Source organism: Candoia aspera, chromosome 12 (assembly GCF_035149785.1).
Source record: "Candoia aspera isolate rCanAsp1 chromosome 12, rCanAsp1.hap2, whole genome shotgun sequence".
NCBI lineage: Eukaryota > Metazoa > Chordata > Lepidosauria > Squamata > Boidae > Candoia > Candoia aspera.
This window is the reverse complement of record NC_086164.1, coordinates 11092981-11109012: the sequence shown is the minus strand read 5'-3', so window position 1 is coordinate 11109012 and position 16032 is coordinate 11092981. Positions and strand designations below refer to the sequence as shown.

Here is a 16032-nt window from a genome sequence, read left to right as displayed (position 1 = left end):
GATCAGATGTAGTTTTAGGTGATATATTCCTGATGCTGTTGAACTCCTGAAAGAAGATTTAGAGAGGCTACAAAGGCTGTAACCAGAAAGAGTGATTTCTACTGCTTTCTTATTGAGTGATGGAATGCCATTTTTACATGTGTGCATTCAATTTATGGATGCTATAAAAGTCTTTATAGCAGCTAATTCTGGACGCTCCAAGAGATGAAGTAGTTTTTTAATTTCGCCAGAAGGCAGTTTGTTCCCGCTAATGTAATTAAACATTGGCATGCAAATAAGTGCCGAACAGCGCAAGCCTAACCACATTTATTCCAAGTTCTTGTTCATCTTAATGGGAGCTCTTTCCACGTAGGTCTTTAAGACCGCAGTCTGAAATCTTACAAGTGTACTAAAAAATAAATGAATTCTGAGACTAATGCCATTTGAATTGGGCAGAACAGCTCCAAAAGGCTAAAGGAATCTCATGAAGAATTGAGAGTTAACCAACTGAACTCATTAAAGGGCGCACATGGCTAAGGCCCCAGAATAATAAATGCTTCCTCTCTTAATCCCTGGCACTGGTTTTCCCAGAACCTTTCCAAAAGGTCCTAGAGATTTAATCTTTCAGTATGACAGAAGGGAAAATGTATGAAATTAATGGGTAGTAACCATGTTGGCTGTGTTAATACTTTTTTTTTTACATATCAATGTGATTTTTTCCCCCCTGGCATTACATCAGAGATCAAATGCAGATTGTTCATTCATTGAAGTGGGGGTGTTAACCGGGTATTCATACCCAAGCTTCTTTCTCTCTCCTCTATTCTTCTCCCTCCCTCCCACTTTTAGCGTCATGTCTTCTAATAATTTTTAAGCTTGAGAATTAAGATGCTACCCTACTCTCATATGCTGCTAAGATTTTTAATTTGCTCTCTTTCCAATGCATTACTGGTATGATACAATGTTTAAAGTGGCTTTTGACTATGGGAAGGGAGATCCAGGTTGGGATCCACCCTCATCTATGCAATCTAACGGGGTGACTTTTGGCCAGGCAGTATTTCTTAGCCAACCTACCTAACAGGGTTGCTGTTGCAGAAGAAATTGGAGAAAGGAGGGATAGGTATGTTGCCTTAAGCTTCCAGAGACAGGGCGTAAACTAAATGTATAAAATAAAATGCAGTTTTTGTCATGGGCATGGCAAAATAAGGAAGAATATTAATTCCCTCATTTGACTAATTAGTCTCTTTCAACAAATACGCTCTCCATAAAGAAAAGCAATGACATTGTTAATTTTTATGTAACCGTTGTCAGAAAATATTGTCCAGTTATTTTCTTTTTGAGCATATGTATTGAACATGATTTATTTTTTTAAAAATTGCCCAAGTTTTAAAAAGGTGATTCAGTGGCACCATATTAATTGACTTAATCAAATCCCTTCATTAATGAAAAGTTATAAGGTGTTTTACGGGCTGTACATGGACCATGATAATCAGGGCACCTTTAATACCAAGCATTTTTTAACACACAGTAATGATTGCACCATATTTCTAACGGGATGTCACCTTAGTGTTATTTTCAGGGTGCCATTCTCACCCTTCAGGACCGAGGCCCCTTTTAAAGCTGTGCCTAAAAACAGAAAATTGTGATTAAGAGAACAGGCGTGCCCCATTTTATTATGAGACACAGTCCCTTCCCTCAAGTAAAATGTCCTGCCTCTGTTCTCCCCACCCCTGAATAAAGCTGGGGGGCAGTCTGGCCTTCAGGTGTTGAATATCTGCTCAAAGCATGGGAACTGCAAAATAGTATCCTCCAGAGTCGCTGAGATGGGCAGCTTTGGAAATCAGTCAATCAATCCTCCCTTTTTCCCACCTCCTAGATTTTAGGAGTGTGCCCTCTTGATGCCAATGTCCCAACGTGGGTAGGAGCCCCTGGTGCCAGTAGTAGATGGTCCTTTCGTTACCAGCTGCAGCTTCCTCCCCTTTTGTAAGCAGCAGAAGTACTGTAGGTCCGCCCCGCCCCGCCCCGCCCCGCCCCGCCCCCCGCCCGTCTAAGGGAGCTAGACGAAGCCGGGCTTGCGCACCGCCCTGCCCGGCTCAAGGCTTATCACCGTTGGGTGAACCAGCCCGTTGTCGGGTCCGCGAACCGGGGCTCGGAACCCGTTCGGGCGGGGCGGGGCGGGGCGGGGCGGGGAGGGGAGGACGGGCAAAGGGGCGGGCCTCCAGCCCCTGGCGCCTCCCCGTGCCCGCGGGCCGAGCTGAGCGGCGCGGTACCGGCTCTGGCGGCCGAAGCTCCGCCTCGCCGGGCTGGGCGCTGGAAGCCGGCTGGCACCCGGCAGCCAATGGCCGCGCGGCCCCAGGGGCGGCTCCCGGCCGGCGAAGCGAGGCTGTTCCGGCGGCTGCGGCGGGCCGCGCAAAGGCGGCTGGCTGGAGCGCGGGGTGGGAGGCCGCGGGAGGCGAGCGGGCGCCGCCGCCCGCCCGCCCGTCATGCTCGCTCTGCCGGAGCGGCGCCGCTGAGGCCGCGCGGGCGTTCTCCGTTCGCCGCGGCTGCGCCGGAGCGGGCGGCGCTTCCTCGCCCTCTGCCCGGGATGGAGCTGGAGGCCTCGCTGGAGCAGTCGGTGCAGGCGCGCATCTTCAAGATCATCGTCATCGGCGACTCGAACGTGGGCAAGACCTGCCTGACGGTGCGCTTCTGCGGCGGGACTTTCCCCGCCAGCACCGAAGCCACCATCGGCGTGGACTTCAGGGAGAAGGCGGTGGAGATCGCGGGCGAGCACATCAAGGTAGCGTTGGGCGGGGTGGGGAAAGGCGGGGCCGAGGCAGGCGGGTTGGGGGGCCGGGCCCGCTGGGAGCATCTTCCCCGCCGCCCGGTGGGCACCGTCGGTTGCGGAGGAGATGCTCGGTCCCCCCGCGCAGGGACCTTCCTCCGCCGGCGCCGCTCGCTCTTGCGGCCGTTCGCTCGGAAAGGGCCCCTCGCGCGTACCCCGGTGTGAATGCCGTCGGAGGGGGAAATACATATGCGGAGCTCAACGGGAGGGCTTGCCGAGAGGGAACGGCTGGGAGCCGTGGCTTCGTTCATTCATCGTGCTAAGCCTTAATTATTGCATCGGTTTGTGGGTGCAGCCCATAAACCGTGATTTGGAAAAGCACTCATTCCCAGAAACGCCTGGGGTTTGGATTAGCGGGTCGTGTGAATGCAGCCAGACCCTAGTCCAATCTCCAGGGGATTGGAAGCGGACCGGCTGAGGCATGACCTCATTCTCTAAATCAGTGTTTCTCAACCTTGGCAACTTTAAGCTGGGTGGACGCCAGCATCCCTGGCTGGGGAATTCTGGGAGCTGGAGTCCACCCAGTTTAAAGTTGCCAAGGTTGAGAAACACTGCTTCAAATTGCTGAAAGTTCTCCAGCCAGGGGTCGGTGGAAGGGTGAAGAAGGTGGCTTGGTTCAGGTATCTGGCCAATGAGGTTTGCTTGGTTCTGAGCTACGGGCTGTTTCAACTTGGCCATTCGACTTGTAAACATAGTTTCTGAGTTATTTGTGTATTTGCTTATACCTGCCTTAGATTTATATGCCTTGCTCCAGGGGTACTCCCATTTTTCCCCACAACCCTGTGAGGTAAGTTGACCTAGGAAGGTGACGAGCCCAAAGTCACCTGTTGAGCTTCTGTGGCTGAGCATGGAGTTGAATTTAGTCCCACACCTTAACCATTACCCTGCACTGGCTTTCAGATTTAGGGCCTTGCATGAAAACTGCCAATTGTTCGGTAAAGCTTAATTAAGCCTTCTGATGCAGTGTGTGGCTGTAGCCTGTTTTTCATCTGATTTGAATCACTGGTTTCTTCTCCTGGTCCTCCCCCATTTCCTTACCCCAGCCCTGTCGGGTGGGAAGGATGAGTGTGAAGTGACTGGCCTGAAGTCATCTAGTGAACTGTGTGACTAATTAGGGATTCAGATTGGATTTTCCTGGTTCGGTCCTCTTAACAATGGCTTCCCCAGTTTAGTATTTTTGGAAATCTTCCCTATACTGTTGCACCCCACCCAGTTACCAAGGCATCCAAACTGCCATTTTCCCCTAGGAAAACTCAATAAATTTGTTCATATTTGTCGTGTGTGTGTATGTATTAAAAAGAATCATCATGACTGTCTGAGATATGCTTTGTGTTTACATTGGTTCATTACTCAATGCTCTGTGAGCTGTGCATGGATCTCCAAGGTTGCCTTTGAGAGGAACTGGTGTTTAATCAGTTTATCAGTGTTACTGAATCTGTAGTGCTTCATTCACATGTAGACTGCTGTTTTGTCCAGATCCGATGAAGGTACATGGGTGAACCAGTTTGGAAATGCTTGGGTGCACTCATTATGAGGGCCTCGTATATCCCATTGAGCAGAGGTCTGGTAAAAATGTGGGCGGGAGATGTTGGCAAAAAGGAAGAGAGATGAGTGGGAACACCAAGATTACAAACCCATCTGTTAATGCAGGTACTGCTGAGCATCCTTCTGTTATGTTCTCTGTGGAGGAAAACAGGATTAGATGCCTAGAAAAAGCATAATTTTTCTTCCACTTTGCACATTAGAGGGGTCATCTGCAAATTGCACCAGTTGGATCACATCTGCTTCATCCTTGCTATATTCAGCCAGTCAGAATTCTGGTATTGATAAAGGTTAGTGGGATAAATATGAATCTGGAAGAGTTAAGAAGATACTTTACTGAAATAATTGCAGAAGGATTCAGGTTTTTGAGCTGCCCTGAATTCTAGAACAAACACAACTCGTTCTGTACATTTCCATTGTTTCAGAAATAAGAATAATCTTTAGTTCCTACCTGTAATATAAACCCACATGTTATTCAAAAGTGGTATTCATATATATTAAACTTGGGTTATGGAAGCAGAGTTTATTTTATTAACATGTTACCTAGGCCAATGCATCATATACTGGTTTAGTCTGATGGCCTTGTTCACAGAACATACTGAGAAAGTGGTTGGGCTCTATCCATGATATCCAGAATTCACAAACATCTTAATCTTATTTTAGCCTGGTCTAGCACATGTGCAAACCCATTCTGTCTGCCCATCTTGTTCCTCTTTCTCGCTGTGCTGCCCAGTTGTGGATGAGAACAGGATGACCTCAAAGTAGGATGACCTCTTCTTGCAGAAGAGGGAGTCTGTAGAGGCATTGTTCCTCTTAACCTCTTGAGCATCCACCAACAGTCCCAGCTATCAGGGGAAGAAAATTCCATCTTCCTTTGCGTTTGATTTCTCCTTCCATTTCTTTTACGAAATGGGGGAGTTGCTTCTGGACAAGGAACTATTTGATGGTCTACATCCATCACCCAGTTGTGGTCCTGAGGCAAAATTATTTTAAAATGTCTTTTAAGTAAGGAAAGGAGCAAAGATCCTTCAGAAGAGGGGAATAGGCTTTAAGGAGCAGGCAAAAGGCTGAGCCTTTTCTCTCTGATGAATCCCCTTGTCCTTCCAGGATGTTTACTGTTACTTTGTTTTATCATCCAACCTGGTTTTTTTCTCTCCCCCTCACCTGAAATTCTCTCACAAAGCAGTAAGATCCATCTTATCTGCTGTTTTGCTGGGTGTGTCAGTGCAATCTCACACATTCTCTAGGGACAAAAGATAGCTTTGTAGCCACAAGAAGCTTCCAGGCCAGAATACAAAGGCCAGCTTGTGCAAAAGAGCCTTGGCTGGGGGAGGAATGAGTGCAGCCCCTATTTGCTGAGCAAGACAGGGTCTATCATGCTGTGCTGAGTTATGAAGAGAGGATCAGTGCTGTCTCTAGGGCAGTGTTTCTCAACCTTAGCAACTTTAAGATGTGTGGACTTCAACTCCCAGAATTCCCCAGCCATCATGCTTGGGGAGAGATTTGGGGGAGAACTATTACTGTAGACAGAGGGCAGTCCTTGGGTCTGATTATGGCTGTGTGTAAGAAGTGGACAAAAGAAATCAGGTCTCAGTGGACACAAATAAAGCAAATGAAATGCTGGCTGGGGAATTCTGGGAGTTGAAGTCCACACATCTTAAAGTTGCCAAGGTTGAGAAACTCTGCTTTAGAGGGTGCAAACCTCCATGTGCAAATCACTGTGGACGTCCTTGGCTGAGGATGGCCCACTTTCAGCCAGAACAGCGTTGTTATGAGAATAAAATGAAGGCAGAAAAAACATTTGCATCATCCTTGACAGAAGGAGGCAATATAAATGCAAGGTCCAACACCTTTGGTATCTGCACGTTCCTAGTGCTTCTCCCTAGGACCTGTTGGGTGCATTTGAAATGACCCATTGTACTGAGTCAAGTACACACCCCAGGAAGGGAAATTATAGCAAGGGGAAATTTAAAATAGCAATACAGAGCCGGGGATCCCACAGCGGAGGAAAGAATCTGTGGCTTAAAACTGGAACAGGTGGGACTGCTGTATCGATAGGTTTGCCAAGGCTTGTGCTCTCTTTTACAGGTCCAAGTGTGGGACACAGCAGGCCAAGAAAGGTTCCGGAAGAGTATGGTGGAGCACTACTACCGCAATGTCCATGCTGTTGTGTTTGTCTATGACGTCACAAAAATGGCGTCCTTCCTCAACCTGAAAACCTGGATTGAGGAGTGCAATGGCCACGCAGTCCCGGCCCTCGTCCCCAAAGTCCTTGTGGGAAACAAGTGTGACTTGCGGGATCAAATCCAGGTCCCATCCAGCATGGCCCTGAAATTTGCCGACGCTCACAATATGCTTTTGTTTGAAACCTCCGCCAAGGACCCCAAGGAGAGCCAGAACGTGGAGTCTATTTTCATGTGCCTGGCCTGCCGGCTGAAGGCCCATAAGTCTCTGCTGTATCGGGATGTGGAGAGGCAGCAAGGGAAGGGACAGAAAACAGAGCTTGCGCCGGCGTCTAGCAATAGAAATGCCTGTCCTTGCTGAAGTGCAGCCTTGACCACTGAATGGGGGGGAGGGCAGGGGGTTTTGTGCCTCAATAAACTGAATCAACGTTGCTCGTTTCCAGTGAAATCCATGTTAAATTAATAATAAATGTTTGTATGACTGGCACTTGGTTTGGATGTTGCTTTTTGTCTGTCCTCCTCAGGAATCTGGGCTCCTCAATTTCCCTGGCTGGATTCACCCAACATTGACCTGGTTCACACTTGATGCTAAATCTTATTGTGGGTTTATTGAATGAACTGCTTTCAGTTGGACAGACGTAGCCTGTCAATGAAAAATCACATCATGGCCTAGCATGGCCTATGAATCCAGGCAGTGAGGACATTGTAGGGTACATTTTGCTGTTGATTGGAGGCTGAAGTTCAGTTACTTGTTTGGCTTTCAAACAATCCTTGGAAAAGTTCTCTGGCAGGATGTGACGGTCAACAAGGACGGCCGCAGTGGAGAACAGAGCTAAATTGTGTGGTTTTGCGCTCCTCCTCACACTGAACCCGTTAACAAAAGACCTGAATGGCCTTGGATCTCGTGGTATCTTTAAAACTTAAAAACATGTTCCCATTCATAGATGAGAAGTCTCTTCAGCAGATGCATATAGGCTTATCCTTATTTTGGCCAACATTCCTTCTAAAAAGTAGTTGCAAAGTTATCCTTGTTACCCAAAGGGTAAGAGTGGCAAAGTGACTATCACAAGAACAGTAACCGTTGAGGAGCAGCTGGCAACATTTACTGTTACCCACTAACCCTAACCTTATTACCGTATGACACAAGACACTTTGACGCACGTGTCCCCCTTAGAAGTTGTTTCCTCGAAATTTTATTGAAGCAGTGTGGAAAATAGCCAAAACAAGAGAGCTCCCACACCTTTTTGGTAATAAGTTTCACCCCTTGAATGATGCACTAGTGAGATTTGAGATAAAGTAACTGTTCAAGGTAGGTATTAACATCAGAAGCTGTTCCTGGCCCACCTGTGTACTGTACGCTCTCATAGCCATGAGTAATGAATGACCTCTACCATGTAGTTGGGTGTGTGGGCCCACTGTTTTGCAGCCTAGCGTCTCTTGCTGCACTAGAGCAATCTGAATTCTTTCAGTGGTTGGATTTCCACCTTGACAAAGGCATACACTACACCTTAGTAAACCAATCAAAATGGCTGGGCTCATACAACATGCAAAGCTCAAACGAAGCAAACTCTTTGATTACATAGCAGGATGTGGGAACTGGATCAGTCTGTCAGATTTAGCTGCTGCGTGGAGCCATGGCCAGATAAGCTCCGGGTACTCTAAGCTCCATGGAAAAGCAAAGTGGTGCCAGCTTTTAACTCACATCTAACCAATTGATGTCTAACGCAATTACTAGCTTGCTTCAAAGGACATAGCATAAGCCCCCAAATACTGTAAGTTCATAATGACACAGGGCCAGTTTACCTGAAGGATCATCCGTCTCCTGTGGGGTCTGCCCATCTTGTTCAATCTGACAGAGTTGGCACACTGATTGAACAGTGTCATCTGATGGGACCCAGGAAGTGAGCCTTCTCTGTTGCAGTGCCTGCCCTCTGGAAAAGCAACTCCCTGAGATTTGCTATCCCCACATCCTGACCATTTGAATATGAGTCCTTAAGACCTGACTCTTCCCCCAGAACCTAGTTAGGTTGGGTGGTGGGATCCTTCTGGGAATGGTGGTGTGGCTGAGAAGTTTTTTATTCTGTTTTCTCCAGATGGTCATTACTTTTTGTCCTATTGCTGTGGTTAATTTAGTTTTTAACAAAGTACCCTGCCCAGAGTCACTGTGGAGATGGGCAGCCTTACCAATGTGAGGAATAAATGAATAAGAAAAATCAGTGATGAAATCTGAGAGTTATCTGGGCCCAAATCCCCTGAAATTTCTACTCTTAGTAAGGGTAATATTCTTTCCACAGGACTGAACAAGAAATGTTGCTGGACTGCAGCAACCATCATCTGTATCCATCATCCTGGCTAAGGTTGACAGATATTGGACTTCGGAGGGGCAAATGTTGCTCATCCCTGCTTTATCTGACTCCTTACTTGAGGGGTACCCCTCCCCCTCAAATCTGGCACCACCCTCCAGATGTCCTTAGACTACAATGTGCAGGAGATCCTGAAAGTCGTAGCCACCCCATATCTGGAGACATCAGGCTACAAAAGGGTGTGTTTATGTGCCTTGACAACTCACCACTCGAGTCCCTTTTCCAGTCATCCTGGTAAGATTATCGTCTAAGAGTGTTTACCCAAGCTTGCCTTATTGGTTTACCAACAGTAATCTTGAGGGGGAAATTTTGTAGTATCTGTATGGGAACATTCGCTGCCCTTGGAGCACTGGGAGAGTGAGATCTTGACTTACCTTCTATTGTATGCATTGCTCATCTTATCAAGCTATTCAAGCCACCCATACCCATTCTGTTTTCACTAACACACCAGGGAGATCGGATATAGTTTATACTTTTTTATTGGCCAACTCCATAGCTCGCCAGGTCCACCAAGTAGCTCTCTGGGAATCAGTTTAATAAACAGTTATTCAAACCTCGAGATTTATTTGGCTCTTGCCCATGCTTTTTTTGGTACCAACGTTTGGTTTGCTTGGTTATCTTAGGTTGCATTGATCAATGACCGTAATGACGATTTGACTGATATTTGCCCAAGCACGAGTCTATTCCCTTTTAAAAATGATCTGGGCTAGTGGCGGGAAGAAGTTTAAGAATGGATGGTACACGGCAGGCAATGAATTCAAATGCACATGCACACGGTACGTGCAATTACAGCCACAAGAGTTGGTTTTAGCACATTTCGACCCCCAGTGCAACTCCTTTGCAACCTTGCAAGGCGAACTACAGATTTTTCACCATCGATAAGCGAAGTGCTAGAGCGGCGATACAGAAAATCCCCGTTTCCTTCTGCACGGTGTTTAAGCTTTGTGTTACTCTACAGATTTCTATCTCTATGGTTCTGCTACTAAAATTCAGGGGGGGGTTGAATAGGAGATAAAGCGGAAGGAAGGGAAGGTCGCCATTGATACCACACAGGGGGCGCGGCCTATTGGAGGGAGGGAAGGCGGGCTTACGCCTGCGCAGTGGAGCGGAATGTAAGACGCATGTGCAAACCCGGGCGGACGCTCTCAGGATGAAGTAAGTGGCGGTTGGAAAACGGGAAACGGTGATAGTAAATATTTTTTGTGCGGGCGGGAAAAGTGGGAGCAGGGTTCTTTCTGAATAAGTGTTCAACTTCGGAACCATATCTGTGAATTGGGCTCACGTGGAATCAATGAAATACTAGTGCGGAACAGTGTTTCTGGGCATACACAGAGTGCGTTTTCATCTAGCAATAATCACTGCCATTTTTTTTCCGCCCCCGCAAAGGCTAAGCCTTTGAGCTACTAGGATGAGTAGATCACCCTTTTGTAGGGTGGAGACAAGTACAGTACCAGATGGGCTAGAAAATGGGGTAGCCCCAAGGTCCAACATTTGCATCTCAGGAGCCATTCAGCCCCTCTCTTTCAGCCTACCCTCTCTTGCTGGCCTGGTGTGGTGTGGAGGTCAGGGGGGGGGGTGAAATTTGTGTACATCACACGGACCTCTTGGATGAAGGTTGGGATAAAAAGAGACCGTATCAGTGATGGTTGGGTTTGCCAGCTCCTCCTGGAAGGTAGGGGTTTAAAAGGATTGTGAGTTGCAGATTGAGACTCACCGTTTTTATTCTTTTTTCCTTCTCTAGCCCATTAACCAAAGTGAAGCTGATCAATGAGCTGAATGAGCGTGAAGCAGAGCTTGGAGTGCAGGATAAGGTCTCCTGGCATGCCGAGTATAGTGACAGCGCCTGGGTGTTTGTGGGTGCGTGGTGTGCATTGAGGCATCTTCCCATCTCAACCCCTGTGGCACAGTAGTTTGATTAATCATACAGGCGAATGGCTAAAAACTGAATAATCGCTTTCCCTCTTTTCTCCTTCTAGGGGGATTGCCATATGAACTGACCGAAGGGGACATTATCTGTGTATTTTCGCAGTAAGAACAATGAAGAACTAGCTTCAGAAAATGAGAAGGCTTTTGTTTATTTATTTGAGATTGCTTTAATGTTGCTTTTCAATTAAAACCAAACGTTAATGCAAATAACAACATAAAAGGGTAATTTGCAAAATTAGCGTAAAAAGTTTACAGCGAAATCACATACATCTCTTTGGAAGTAACTGCAATTGAGCTGAATAGTGTTTACTTCAAATAGGTCAGTGCGGCCTTGCAATTTCAGCAATTATCTTGCCAGCTGTTGTCTTTACCACAGCGCTGCCAGGAAGCTGCTGCTGCTATTATACACTCTAAATATGGAATTACCCCCATTGGGAAAGTCCATCAATGAATACCAAGTTTTTAAAAAAGCCCTGAACAATAAAAAACAATTTAAATAGCTAAAGGCATCTGTTTGGCCAAAACACAGCCACGAAAAAGAATTTCATGTTGAGTGTCTTGTTGGAGAAAACCCAGGCATTTTGGGACAGCAGCTACTCCAGGGCAGGTTTTCTCTGGAATTGTTTGCTATTTTGCTTTTCTGACTTCTTTGTTTTTAAAGAATTTTGTTTTAACTTTTCTGTTTATTGTTTCTAAGCATGTTAGCTTCATTGTAATGGTTTTATTTAAAACAGTGTTTTTTTTAAAACGGCTCTCCTGTAAACCATTCTGAGTTCCTTCAGGGAAAAAGTAGTGTAGAGAATAAGTAATAATCTTACATTGCTTCTGGGAGGCTTATGAATGCTTATAGGTACCCGGTTGGTCCAGAATGCTGGACGAGCTGTGATCTAGTGAAGTAGCTGTGTTATTAGTGTATGGAACAGGGCTACAGTCTTCAAGCCCTACTTCAACACTTGTATTTTCTCAAAATCATCCCTGCTTGTGCCATTTCCTTCTTGGTCTTCAGACCCAAGGCTAAATATTGTCGACTTCCATTTTTCTGTTCAGGTATGGAGAAATTGTGAACATAAATCTGGTACGTGATAAAAAGACGGGGAAATCCAAAGGTTTCTGCTTCGTTTGCTATGAAGATCAGCGAAGCACCATTCTTGCAGTTGATAACTTTAATGGGATAAAGGTTAGTTTAGCCACTGGAGATGCACAAGTGTCTGGGAATCCTCTGGGCCTTTTGCTGCTGTGGTTGGGCTGTGACACAGTTTCCCACAAAGTGTATGTTGAGAAACACCAAGGCCTCTTACGAAAGGATGTAGTGAATTTATGCAGGGCTTCAGGGACTGTGGCAGAAAGGGAGCAGCAGGCAGAAAGTCCTCTTTCTCATATCAGCAAAAATGAAACCTCTTTCATAATAGTCCAAAGATTATCTCAGGCTTCACAGTTTCTTAAGCCAAAATCCTAATTTGCCTGTATTTGAGGGCTATCTGCTCACCTAGCTTCAGTGGAATAAAAAACATTGATAGCTTAAAATGTGGTTATTTCTAATGTTCACAGATAAAAGGAAGGACAATTCGTGTGGATCATGTGGCCAACTATCGTCCACCGAAAGACTCTGAGGACATCGATGAGGTTACAAAGGCCCTCCGAGACAAAGGATGTGGCGTTAAAACCCCTCCTCCAAGTTCAGCTGAATCCTCAGAAGATGATAAGGTAGAAGTAAAAAGGCACAAGAAAGGTGATACGTCTTTTTCTTTCCGTGGCCAGTTACACAACCTGGGAGGGGAATGGCTTGTTTAATCACATTTGATTAAGTCACTACTAACTTGATTCACACAACATGCTGCGCTATAATGTGCCTAGTTTGAACCAGGCTGCTGTGTGTTTGTGTGCTGTGTGTAAATCTCATTTTAAAACTATGGGAAACTTCCCGGTGTAGAATCCACAAGGTGTGCAGTGATTAAATGAAAAAGCATCTCTGGAAGTCCAGAATTCTGTTACTTTTCTGGCTTTTGAGTTTTATGCCTGGCTAGAGTAGATCGTACTTACACCATTATACATGTGATGTTTCAATCTCTTGATTAACTGGAGTGCTGTGTGAAGCACCCAAAGAACCTTGGGATGAGGGAGAAAAGGCTGATTTCTTATTTTTAAAGATTTGTTGCAATACAAGATAAAATAGAGCGGTGTTTCTTATTCTGAGCAGCTTTAAGATGTGTGTACTTCAGCTCCCACAATTCCCCAGCCAGAATTCTGGGAGTTGAAATCCACACACATCGTAAAGTTGTTGAGATTGGGAAACACTGAAATAGAGAGTGCTGATCATTTCTGTTAAAGGAGGTATAATGAATATAAGGGTTAACAGTCAACCTTTCTGGGTAAGCAGGAGAAAAGCAAAATTAAAGAAAAAATATCAGTGGATTCGGGCAAGATAGTTTTAGGAGCATCTCTTATCAAATAGCTTGGAAGGAAAATCACATGCCGCTTGATAGCAAGGAAAAAAATTTCTTGGAGAGATGGAATACCAGGAAATACATTAAGCAGGCACAGAAAAGCCTCTGAAGGAGATGTTTGTGGAAATCCTTTTGATTGCACTTACTGTACTTTCAGAAAAAAAGAAAAAGAAGAAGAAAGAAAAGCGACAGCATCGGAAACACCTGAAGGAGGGACCTCCTGCAGACGTGCTTTTTTCCAAATCCAGGATTAAAGTGGAAAAGGAAGACCTGGGGTATGAACGCTATGCTGGGACAAACCGGGAAACCTGGGGCAGCACATCTGGGCACCAGCACCCAAGCAGGACGCATCAAGGGCAAGAGCCCAAATATGAGAGTGGGAGAGAGCGTTCTCGAGAAGGAGGCACAGAGAGGGACAGACATGAACGCAGAGCGCCCTTCAGCGAGGAGAAGCACAAGAAAATGGAGGCCATCAAAGATAGACAGCATCCAGCAGGAAGCAGAAGATCCCGAGATCGCTCAGAAAACAGAGACAAGCCTTCCCGGGAAAAGTCCTCGAGCCGTTATTAACTCAACTGTGGTGTTCCCTCCCTGCATGTGAGAAAGGGCCATTGCAGATTGTACTGTCAGAACATCGGCTCTGTGAGATGGGCAAGGGGAGGGTGCAGCATGAAACCTTGAAAATGGAGGAGCCAGTTGTGGTCTGCTCTTTGGAGTAGGGGTTTCTCTCCCCAGAAAGGAAAACCACAAGGAACAAAACAGAACTTCTCTTTTGCCTTCCAGCTGCAGTTAAGGCATGAGTTCCAGATGCAAAGCAGCAGGGTGAGCCCCCTATCCCACACTTCAAAACCTAGGCTTAATAAATCCACTCTGAACTGTTGCCATGGCCTGCAGCTTCTCATGCCAGACTCATTTCTGCTGCTTGGACTTCTGCGGTTATCCTTCTTACATTGCAGTATAATTGTACAGCGAGGGATGAGCAGTCTTTTCAAGGCAGGGGCTGCGTTCCTTCAAGTGAGCAGTCAGGATATGCGTACCTGTGGTGGACTGGCACAAAGCAGAAAGTGTGGGCCATGTCCTTTCTCATCCTCTTGATTCATCCACTCACACATACGCACCCACACATCTGCCATGCCTCCATTCCTGTGTGTGCATACCTGCCAGCTTGCATTCTCTCACCGCTTCTCACATTGTTTGTGCCTTTTCTACTTTATTTTTTTCCCTTTCAGGCACTTTTTTTCTAGCAGTGGTGGAAAGTGTACGCAACATGCTGCTTCTGTTTCTGTTTGCAGCAGCTGTTTTTTTTCCTCCTCCTTTCTTTCTGATAAGGGAGATTTGCCAGTTGCAGCCTTATCAGGAACAGAAGGCCCTGGCGAATGTGACTTAGGCCCTTATCACTGTTAGACTAGGCTGCTGAACACATTTTACATGCACTTCCTTTGGCATATTAGTCGGAAACTGTAAATTGATACAAAATGCAGCCGCCCATCTATTGGGAGGCAAGACCCACCCTGACATTGTGAGCACTGCATTGGCTTCCAGGTGCGGTTCAAAGTGCTGGTTGTAATTGATAATGCCCCACAAGCTTTTGGTCCCAGCTTTCTTCAACGATGCCTCCTCCATGTGAAACCCACTTGTCCTGGACCCTTCTCCCAAGTGGAGATGCTGAGGGGAGGTGAGGGGGTGGGAGCTCACCAATAATGTGTTTCTACAGGGGGCTCCCACCTTGCAGACCAGCCTCCCCCAAGTGGCCTGTTTGGTATATACCTTGGCACTCTTGCAGAAAGCAGTTAAACAGAACTTTTCTGTAGGGCTCTCAAGGTATAACTGCTACTATGCACGTTAGGGATGACATCTGTGATGATTACATTATTGTTCACTGATGGTTGCATCTTTGTAATGTTATAATATGTTTGGCTTCTCTATTGGTAAACTGCCATGAGCCGGTCTGATGTGGCAGTACATAAAGAGGCTGAGCAGAGGAAATATGCAGGATGTGAATTGCAAGCTGAGGCACCAGAGCAAAAGTGTACAAGCCCAGGGCTGTATTTAGCCCCTCAAAGGCTTGTCATGACCATTAAAGAGTTCCAAATTATATTTATCAAATTGTAATTTTGAATATGTCAGCAGGGGCATTTTAAAGAAATAGAGACTAAATGTATTACGGTATTATGTATTCATTTTATTTACTTTTAATTTAAAAAATAGTGGAAGTCAGATCCATTAATTTGTCTTGGCTTTACTACCCTTTCTGGGAGCGGGCCCTGGCACATAATTAAAAGTACAAATACAACAAGCTGTGCACTTCTCCGGTAAGCCATTAAGATCTGGCACGTTTAATCAACACAGAAGATTTTTACAGAAGATAATGTGTTTTGGATAAAAATTATGTCTTCGTAATCTTTCAAACCTCTTCCCCTCCCCTACACAGATAATGAAAAGAGATGAATTGTATTTTTAAATAATATTTTAAGGGATCTAGGGTTGTTTTTTTTCCAATAAAACAAAATCTGCTAACTTCATTTACCTATTGAGAAACTTTGGTGTATGCTGAAGCCAGACTTCAGAGTTGCTAGAAAGGCACCTAACAACTGAATCAGCTTTCTGTTCTTTTATTGACAAAAGGGAAAGTGCATTCTCCTTGTCTTCAATGAAAACACTGTGCCTCAGGCTTTTGGGGAGGGGAGGGCAAGTTCTGCTGGATCATCAGAGTGAAGAAGCATAACCCCTAAAGTGTAGCGGAATAAGCCAAAATTTGTTTGCAAATGACAGTT

At 45.8% G+C, this 16032-nt stretch overlaps 2 protein-coding genes across 2 annotated transcripts; both read left to right on the top strand.

Annotated features, from left to right (window-relative positions):
- The first annotated feature begins 2281 nt into the window (after nt 1-2281).
- On the top strand, nt 2282-7012 carry RAB33A (RAB33A, member RAS oncogene family). The gene is made up of 2 exons (XM_063313612.1): nt 2282-2755; nt 6431-7012. Exons 1-2 carry the CDS (start codon nt 2315-2317, stop codon nt 6884-6886), a joined length of 897 nt encoding a protein of 298 aa, XP_063169682.1. The 5' UTR covers nt 2282-2314; the 3' UTR covers nt 6887-7012.
- A 2966-nt stretch (nt 7013-9978) lies between these two features.
- RBMX2 (RNA binding motif protein X-linked 2) lies at nt 9979-14170 on the top strand. The gene is made up of 6 exons (XM_063313358.1): nt 9979-10043; nt 10630-10745; nt 10865-10916; nt 11862-11991; nt 12363-12543; nt 13416-14170. The coding sequence occupies exons 1-6, from the start codon at nt 10039-10041 to the stop codon at nt 13826-13828; spliced, it is 897 nt and encodes a 298-aa protein (XP_063169428.1). The 5' UTR covers nt 9979-10038; the 3' UTR covers nt 13829-14170.
- Nucleotides 14171-16032: the final 1862 nt, after the last annotated feature.